At 35.5% G+C, this 10,152-nt stretch overlaps 1 protein-coding gene across 4 annotated transcripts; it reads left to right on the top strand.

Annotated features, from left to right (window-relative positions):
* The first annotated feature begins 1,007 nt into the window (after positions 1–1,007).
* On the top strand, positions 1,008–6,343 carry LOC113762674 (E3 ubiquitin-protein ligase BIG BROTHER-like). Of its 4 annotated transcripts, none has more exons than XM_027306227.1 (8): positions 1,008–1,362; positions 1,961–2,147; positions 3,034–3,286; positions 3,520–3,569; positions 3,701–3,745; positions 4,547–4,674; positions 5,766–5,874; positions 5,961–6,343. In XM_027306227.1, the coding sequence occupies exons 2-8, from the start codon at positions 1,995–1,997 to the stop codon at positions 6,009–6,011; spliced, it is 789 nt and encodes a 262-aa protein (XP_027162028.1). In that variant the 5' UTR covers positions 1,008–1,362; positions 1,961–1,994; the 3' UTR covers positions 6,012–6,343. The 4 variants fall into 4 exon arrangements, with proteins under 4 accessions (XP_027162028.1, XP_027162030.1, XP_027162031.1 ...); XM_027306229.1 differs by having other exon boundaries at positions 1,008–1,319; XM_027306230.1 differs by having other exon boundaries at positions 1,008–1,303.
* Positions 6,344–10,152: the final 3,809 nt, after the last annotated feature.

A 10,152-nucleotide genomic window follows, 5' to 3' on the forward strand; every position in this document is an offset into this window, starting at 1 on the left:
TGTGATAAGATTTCAATAATTACAAAAGCTAGTTAATTTCTACAAAATTTAGAATTTTTTAAATATTCTATAACCTTTCTTATTGTTACTAATTATATTCAATTTTGCTAACACATTTGACATAAGCTCTCGAGCATTACACTCTCACTGAATAGTGTCTTTTTTGATAAATAACTATTAAAACATATACAAATTTGATATTTTAGGCGTTACAGTCTTCTCTAAATTGTTTTTTTTTATCTTTAAATGATGCAATCATGCTTTTAAAGAAAACTCGTATCTATGCTACTCAATATTTTCTACTAAAATAGCATATGTTACATTTTAATTTATGTTGTCTTTATGGATTCAAGATAACTTAATGTATGTTAGACGTTAATCTATATTATTTTTTATGATTCAAAATAATTTAATGCACGTTACACTTCTATCTATATTGTTTTTTGTGATTCAAAACAACACAATGTACGTTACATTTCAATTTATGTTGTCTTTTGCTATTGAAAATAATCTAATTTACTTACATTTCAATCCATATTGTCTTTTTCTATAAGAAAAATAACCTGTTTTCGTATATATTTCCAATCTTTATTGTTGTTTTCTATTCAAAATAAAGCTTAACCACCTTGCGTCATAAAATTTGTCTAGTTATATAATTAATAAAAAATTATGTTTTTACTTGCAACGTAAATACATACATCACATTATAAAATATATTATCAAAATATATTTATGATGTAAGCAAAATAATATTTAAGATAACGTGCGTATCCAAAATGTTCTAGCCAAGCACATTTGTGTTTTACATACTTCTCAATTCGAAAAACCATACTCATATCTCAAAATTTGCTCCTCCATATCTCATGAGAAGATGCACAAACCAACACACACTACACTCCGCACAACGCGCACAAACTAATTTAAAGAAAAAATTATCTAAATCTGCGTTTAGTACTTCATGCTTCAAAAGCTAGCGTGTGTCTCAAGTCCGACATAAGCCGCTGAGCCTCTCCGCACACACTCACACAGTCTCTCTCTTTCTCTCCCCACATTCCACAGTCCCAACAGTGGAGAGAGAAATGATGAGATGAGATGAGATGAGACAGATTAGAGATACAGACACTGCCATTACTGACGTCTACGGTTTCCTCTTCTTCCAACTAGCTCACAGCCAAAAAGCAACGAACACAACAAAGTGAAGCATACCTCCGTTTCCCCCTTTTGTCCCCATTCTCGCCTCCGTACTCATCCTCAAAGTGTCCGTTTTCTTCTTCCATAGCTTCATCCTCTGTCTCTCATACTTGTATATAATTCTCCTTGTAAATCCCAGTCTATGTTGTTCACATTTTGAGATATCTTCTTGTAAATCCCAGTACTTCTTTTTCTCATTTTTACATAATTTAGTTGCATATTTCGAGTATGTAATGGAGTATTTTAGTTTTGTTGTTGTTGCTGTTGGTAGGTTCTTTTGTACGATTGCCCATTATTCTAGAAGTCCCCTGTTTTTTTTTGTTTATTTTTTTTTCGCTTGCTACAATTTGTAAAACAATGACCTTTTTGAAATTTGAGTTTACCATTCAGGCCAATCTTGGGCTATTAGAAAATTGAGTTTTTTTTTTCCTTTAATTTATTATATTGATATAGTGGGATGAATTTGACAGAGGAAAGAAAGAAAATAAAAGGGTTTATGAAATGAAGACATGCTTTATTTTTTGGTTGTTTGTTAGATTAGTTCTGAAAGTAGGAAAATGCAGGGGTTTCTAAGGAAACAAGAACGATGCAGAATTTTCTTGAAGTTTAAATACTCTTTAAAGATTCTAGACTCAGAGTTGTTGCTCTTTGCTTCTTTTTTTTTTTTCAGTTTTTTTGAAATGTAATGGGGGATTTTCTGGGTTTTTAGCTTTCCTTTTTTTTTTTTGGTTCTGTGTTTATAGGATATAATGAATTGTTCATTTTGCAGCTGTTTTGGGTAATTGAGATCAGCAGTCAAAGAAATGGATGGAAATCATCAAATGGAGGTGCATTACATGAATACTTTTGGCTATCCTTATAATGCTTCAGACAGTTTTGTGGACTTTTTTGGAGGTCTTCCACAAGCCCCTTTACCTTATATTCACCCTCCTCCACCAATGCCTCATGATCATCAGGTAATCTTTTCCTTTCCTTTTTTTTTTCAGGGCCCAAATTTTTTGCAATTTCTGTTTGCAATTTCCTTTCCTTTCCTTTTTGGGGGCACTGCAATTTCCTTTCCTTTTTTTGCAATTTTTTCCTTTCCTTCTTTTTTTCAGGGCCCAACTGTAATTTCATGAAATAGTGACGCGCAGTGCTTAAGAATAATAACTAAATGTTGTTCTGCTCTAAAACAGAAAAGAATGTTATTTTCCTTGTTTAGGCTGTCCTATCAGATCTTTTATGAAAGCTATATACATATCAATGCTCATAATCGTTTCCTTAGTGGTGGGATTCTGAGGATATACTAATTCACTATTACATGTCCATAAATTTCTGCTTGTTAGTTGGATATCATTTACCTGAATTGCTTGAAAGATGTAAAGCTGTTAAACTATGATGCCTGGCTCTGCTTCAATGTTTTATGGTCAAGCTAATGAATGCTCAGCTCTAGTGTAACAAGTGGGGAACCTCTTATGCTGTCTCATTGTTACATTTCATTTCTTTTTCTTATAAAAAATTTGACCTAGTTTGTTCCGTACTTGTTCATTACAATGAGATATATGTAGCTATCTGCAGTTTGTTAGTGCAAATGTGTCAGGATGCCATTGACTCCAAAGTATAATTTTGAGAGGAAAGAGTCTTGGTTTCACTTTTATATGGTTTTTTCATATGAGAAAGGAGCAATTGATGCAAAATAAATTGTCAATTTGTATACTGCACTTGCACGATTGATTGTATTACTTTTTGAAAATTTTACTGTTTATTGTCTTTGCTTAGACACTGCCGAGCATTTGAGATGGATGGGCATGTGTAAGTTTCCTTTGTGATGCTGAATGTGTTTCATTGGTGGTTTATTTGCAGGAATCTGCATATTGGTCAATGACTATGAATTCTTACAGATTTGGGTTATCTGGCCCAGAAAATGCTCCCTATTATAGCCCTTATATTGTAAATGATGACTTTATGAGGATGGACTACAACCGGAGACCATGGGATTATCCTTCTGTTATGAATATACAAGAACCGCCAGTTGTAGATATGCCTTCGGAAGAGATCCAAGCCCCCAGTATGGAGGCGAACCCAGCCCCCAGTATGGAGGCCATCCCAGAAGAATGTGAGTTCCAGATTTTGTTCTGTTGTTTGGCCCTTACAGTTTAAACAAATGAAAACGGGGAAAATATCATGTTGACTTTCTACGTTTCTTGGTCTTAAGGGTGTTACTTCCTTTGTTGAGGTAGATCTCTTTTCAGTTTCATTACAAGTTTTTGTTGCTTGGTAATGCAATTCTGACCTTATCTTCGATGAGTTGTTCATACTTAGCATTCTCATTTTCTATCCTTTGCACAGCTCAAACCTCTGCAGACAACATTAATGAGCAAGATTCTGGTGGTACTCAGGTATGTAAATGATTATATACTTCTTTATCTCTTCATAATTCTCAGCTCATCACTTACGAATAGGAAATATTATTTTGCTTGGCTGTGAGGAAGATACTGATTTGTACTTTCTTTTTCCTACACTGTTGCAGGCTGTTTGGGAAGATAATATTGATCCTGACAACATGACTTATGAGGTACAAATGTTTGAAGTTTTTGCATTTTGTAAACTTATATTCTTTATGTGCTACAATGACCTGTGTTCTTATTAGAACCTATAATGGTTGAAATTCAATCAGCAAGTATGAGGCTTCTCTTATGCCCTGTTCAGTGGATAAGACTGTTATTAGACTGTTTTAGTTCGAAATGCTGGATCAAAAAGATTTTTGGCTGGTGATTGCCATGAACTTTGGTGAATGTTTATGCAAACTTCATTTCTCGAAGTCACATTATTGGAAAATCAATTAAAAGAACAAAATCTTCTCTCCAGAGTTCAACCAGTTGACCAGTTTTCATAACCAAAGAAAGACGTGCTTGACGTGAATATCAATCTTCTTTTATGTATTCCGCCATGTGGGTTTTAAGTCCCAAACTCTTAAACTAAATTCACAAGGAATAAAAGAAAGGACTTCTTCATTGTGCTTCTCTAACTGTTGCCGTTCTGGTAACTGACTCCATAATTCCAAATTCATGGCTTTTTGCTGACTATGTTGTTGAACATCCAAAATGGTCTTCATTTTCATTTCTCTAGCTTCTGGCACTAGAATAGCAAAATAAGAGTTCAGTATTTGGTGTAGCTGCATTAGCAACAGCAGGGTGAGTAAATTTTACAAGTGTATGATTACACAAAATGAGGAATTTGCTATATTTATTCCCTTTCGACAGATTAAGTAAAACACCTGATATCTCGTCTCGGTGTACAGATTCTTACAAGCAAATGTTAAGAATGACTAGACAAACTGTTTGGAGATGAAATCTAATTATGATATTATTTTTAGGAATTACTTGAGTTGGGCGAAGCAGTTGGGACTGAAAACCGGGGACTTTCACAAGAACTTATTGATTTACTTCCGACCTCAAAGTACAAATCTGGGGGAATTTTCTCCAAAAAAAGATCTACTGAGAGGTATATTCTTACTAAGATGTATTTCATGTTGAATGTGCCACTGTGCTTTCTTCTTGCTTGTGAGCCACAGCTGTTAGCCTCTATCCTTTCTGACACTCTGCCTTTCTCTCTATCTGTACCTGTTTACATTGGTTACTTTTGTCACATATCATTCAAATGTGGTCGAAAATCACTCTATCTACATGAAATTATGTTTAGCTGTGAAATAAACATTTGAGAAGTTCTTTGTAAGATTTGTATGATACCCAGTCTAGTGCATACGATAACCCTTGGAAAGAGCAGTTCTGCTTGCGGCAGTAATGTAGCCTCCACCTAAGCATTCTCAACTGCATATGGCAGAAGCCCTGCGGATCAGGTTTCCCTGTTGTTATGCCTTGTCTATGCAGGGTGATCAATTATGATACCCATTATGTGCTCACCAGTTGATCACTGACAAAGCAATGGCTTGTGAAAATGATAAGTAACACTAGTTGATATTAATGCAGTTCCATGATTGTTTTCAAGAATGCATTTCAAGATTTGAGCAAATAAATCAAGAATGGGTTTCTTGACCCCAACAAGGAAATCAGTTACCTAACCTTATCTACTCTTTGGAAAATATACAGAGTCCCCAGTATCACAAATACCTGATAATGTATGATACTGCTGCATTCAATGTGATACCAGAATCCAGCATTTCTGCTTCATTTCCTTTGTAAACGGCAGCAGGTGCCTCGGTATTTTTTTGTTAGTTTCTAGCTGAGGCTACCGAGCCTGTGTCACTCTTTTACTTGTGTTTTCTGTAAGACTAAGTACCTGCTAGGAAAGAGTAATAGAGATCTATTATGGGGCTGCCCTTTCTTTTATATCTAAATGTGTTGGCCCTTGTCAAGTTCTGAAAGAAGAAAGAAAACATAAAGAATAGTGAAAGAACATGAATGAACAAAATTAGAAGGTTTCTATCATTCTCTGCTCCTCTCTCTCTCTCTCTGTCACACACACACACACACACACCTAGGTCAGGTTCACTCATTTTGGGTTGCTGCTTCAATTTTTTTCGTCTAATAATTTAATTGTTTGTCATTTTTTTTAAAAAAATTTTTGCGACCCAGATGTGTCATCTGCCAAATGAGGTACAAAAGAGGGGACCGGCAAATAAATTTGCCATGCAAACATGTATACCATGCCCATTGTGGATCGAAATGGCTCAGAATTAACAAGGTATGGTAAATATTTTTGAGCAGAGTTCGCCTTAAAGTCTGATATTTGTTTGCTAATACATGTATGTATCTTGTTGGTTTTGCCAGACATGCCCAATATGCAACACTGAAGTATCAAGTGAAGAATCCAACCAATGAAGATTTCAAATATCAAATGGCAAAATAGATTAACATCTGCAAAGTTTTATAGATCTGCAATAGTTTTCCCCTTTTAACATACATAGAGCTAGTTTATTTTTGACCTTGTTGTTATAGTTGGGTTTAGAATTTTGTAATGTAGAAGTTTATAGTAGCTTTTTGTACAAGGGAAGCAATGGAACAGGAAGCTTGAAGGATATAGGTCCTTGAATGCTTATTGATGATTAGCTCCATGCTGTCTTCAACAGTTTTATTGATTAGCTTGATAGCTTCAGGGGAAATATATTTCTTGCTGCCGGAAGCTAATGGAAAAAGTTGATCGATTTGCTTCATTTCTTCCAAATATATACACTGAAATCACAGATACCGCTTAGAACTGAATACAGGGTAGGTGACTATTAGTCAGAAGTCGTTTTTATCAGTGTCCATTTGCCACAGCAGCCAACCCCCCCCCAAAAAAAAAACCAAAAAAGATACGTATACGTAGTAGTTGCTCCTGATGTTATCAATAATTTTGAGCTGTAGCCTGGGGACAGCCTAATTGGATATAGACTTATTGTGTAGAAATTTCCTCCAATGAAGGCAATTTGGGGATAGTGTTTTGAAAATTGGATTAATAGATCGGTTCAACCAGTTGAACTGCAAAGAGGCCATGACGTTGGTTTGGTTTCATTTAAAACTTGAACAAGACAAAAAGAAATTTTGTTTCTTGGAAGAAACCAAAAAAATTGGTCAAAGAATGGTTGAATGGTAAAAATCAGTAAAATGTGGACTTCTGAACTTGTTTGTTAGTAAAATTTCTCCTTTTTCTTGGATTACTTAGTTTTAATCAGAATTTTTATTTCTTATATAAATGAAAAAAAGTTGAACTTTTAACTTGAATGGTTGAACTGTGAACTAAAAATTACTCGTCTCGGTCACTTGCTCATCCAGGTTTAAAATCATTGCCGTGAAAATGAGAAGTTCATTTTGAAAAGGCCTATACAGAAATTTCCAAATAGCTAAAGGTGTAAAATCATGGAGGAGCGTTAGTTTACTATTTTCTTAGGCACAAGATCATTGTTTATCAGTTAATCATGATAATCAAAATAGAGTATTCTTTTCATGCACGTATGACAAAAGCATATGAAGTTCAGGAATATAGTAAAATGATGCATGAGAAATTCCTTGTGAGATGCTAAAAGGGACTTCAAATTACTCAACTGAAAATGGGAAAGAAAAAAGCTTCAAAAAAATTGGGATGGTTGAATCGGAATTTCATTGCAGACATGAAACAACTCGTTCCTTTTCTTTTCTCTTTTTACAATTACAAATAGTAAGTCTTGAATCTAATTTGTATATTAAAAAAAATTATCATATATAACACAAAAGCCTCTCCATTTGTCTCTCTGTTTACCATATATAACATAAAAGATTATCATCGATTCCTTCTAGTCGAGCCTCTCGATTTGTCATTATTCCTGAGAAGTAGAAATAATTAAAGTCCTCATCCCACCTAAAATTCGAGAAATTTGTTGAGAGTTGGAATAAATTTGTAAATCGGGTTGACTAATCCGTTTTAAATTTAAAATATTTCTACCAAGTTAAAATTTCAATAAATCAATGGGTTCCTATGGGTTGACTCACAATAGGATTGGGTTAATTGTGAAAACTAATGGGAGCCCAATTAATGCATTCAGGGGTAATTCTGAGCACTTTCATACACTCAAGCGAACATTTTCACACAACAATCTTTTCAAGTGCAAATGTAGAAAATAACTGGGGTCTAAAAATAAAAAACAAAAATGGTAACAAACTCATTATGGGTACCATGGGCCAGGATCACCTGCGAGCAATCCACGTTCAGTCATGACGTAGTCAGCTTTTGGAATACCCAGACCCAAAACATCCCACACCCAAATTTACACATGCTAGTTTTGGGCGGGCCTCGATGGGAGGTGCTCTATGGAGGTCCAAAATGTAAGACATAAAAATTCGTCAGAAAACATACCAAAATCAAGTAAATTTTTATCCGATTTTGTGCAATTATTATGTTTTTTGGGGTACGATTATGTTACGTTATTATATTTAAGAACAATTTTGTTTATATAAATAAAATATTTCACACATATATTTAGTTCAACAATTAACGAGGTTGTACGTCAAAAACTGTAACATGTATGGTAATTGGATAGAAAATAACAGTAGTTACCTGTACTCTCTTTGAAAGTTACCATGCATAAATCTCAAATATCATTAAGAGACAACACAAATTTTGTTCAATATTACATGAAGGGAGTATAAGATTGCTGTGTATGAATTAGTAGTTAAACTAACTCTTTTGAATTTAAATAAAGTACATATTTTGCAATAGCTTGCTTCAAAGCTGGAAAGTCAGCCCATGGCTATTCTTTGGCTTCTTCGCTAGAAGAACTTTTTTTGTCTTGGTCCCAATTCAATACTAAACAAGTCCGAACTAATTGAATACTTGTATCAGAAATTCCTCGAATTGGTTTGCCGTTTCCATAAAGGATATAATTGACAACCTGAAGTCGAAGATTGTCCCGTTCCTGCAACAGATCGCGCGGGGGGAGGGGTGGAGTGTTGCTAAATTTAAACCGTCTCTTTTCTCATATGTGATTACAGGACGAACCAAAACAAAATACCCCTTTTTGCTAGGTGTAATCCGTTGGATCCTTGGGGGCAAATCGTCAATTTAATCCCTAAACAATTTCATTTAAATCAATTTCGTTCTTTATGATTATTTTTCACCAATTTGGTTCTCAAACAATTATATCAGATTTAATGTAGGATTTATTGGGCGACGCCACCACATTTTATGTATTTCATATGGCGGGTCAAGGGTATAAGTGGAATGACAAGTTCGACTGTCTAATTATAGGGATTATAACCGAGATTTTTAGATGATTAAAAACAAAAACCTCTGAAAATTAAGAGAGAAGAGCACTAAAGAGAAACCGACCAAGGTAATATTTTGGATCCTTATGGAGCAGCAGAGCAGAGTCGTGGCCGAAAATGGTTCCCCAGATGTCTACTGTATCAAATGTATTTGGTTCCAGGGCCTTTGAGAGATTCAGGTACGATCTGACGCTTTTAGAAGCAGCATCCAGAAGCGACAACTTGGGCAACGCTTTTGTTGGGCTGGTCAAGCAGTCCACCGCCGCACTGCTCAACTCCGATGCCCGGAAGGGTGATCCCTACTCCGCTCGGGAAATCAATACTTTGGTGATCTAGGCTTTGGTCTCCAAACACGCCGCTGCCCTTCAAGCTCAACGCTTTCGCGATGCCAATCAAGCTTGTAACCACTTTCATTTCTAGTTCTCTGGTTTTGATCCTGAATTTTTGTGATCCATGGTGGCAGCACCACTACCACCGTCACCAGAATTTCCGCCACCTGAACCACTATTCCCACTACCTCCCCCGCTGGAGCCACCATCAGATACAGCAAAGAGGCGAAAATGATCAGAACCCAGTTGTCTAAAACCAATTTTAGAGTGATCCAATTCTTTATACACAGGAGTCGAGGTTAAAGAAATTGAGTGATAGCAGCTTCTGAAGCTGAAGCCCCTACTGCTTATAGAAGCGGAGAAAGGTGGAATTTTGGGGGCACTCCTGAAATGTGAAGTGGGTTTGCGAGAAAACTGTACAAAACGATACAGCAAGGGAGATTTGCGAACTAGTTTGGCTGGGCTTGAAGCCATTGTTGCTTGAGTTTGGATTGGAGTTTTGCAGAGGCTAATGGTTTTAGAAACAGGATAGCCGAAGGAAATCTCTCCAAATTGCCTCTCTAAATTTGGGAAATCTCAATTTTCAGAGGTTTTTGTCATTAATCATCTAAAAGTCTTGCTTATAATCCCTATAATTAGACAGTCGAACTTGTCATTCCAATTATACCCTTATCCCGTCATGTGAAATACATAAAATTTGGTTGCGCCGCCCAATAAGTCCCACATAAAATTGTTTGAGGATCAAATTAGTGAAAAAAAATCATAAAGGACGAAATTGATTTAAGTGAAAATATTTAGGGATTAAATTGGCGATTTGCCCATTCTTTGGAACTGTTACAACTTTCTGCATCATGTTATTCTATATTTAGTATAGTGCGTGTGCACTCGTATAAGGTGGAGCAGGAGAATAATTA

The sequence above is a fragment of the Coffea eugenioides genome, chromosome 2 (genome assembly GCF_003713205.1).
Source record: "Coffea eugenioides isolate CCC68of chromosome 2, Ceug_1.0, whole genome shotgun sequence".
NCBI classification, from domain to species: domain Eukaryota; kingdom Viridiplantae; phylum Streptophyta; class Magnoliopsida; order Gentianales; family Rubiaceae; genus Coffea; species Coffea eugenioides.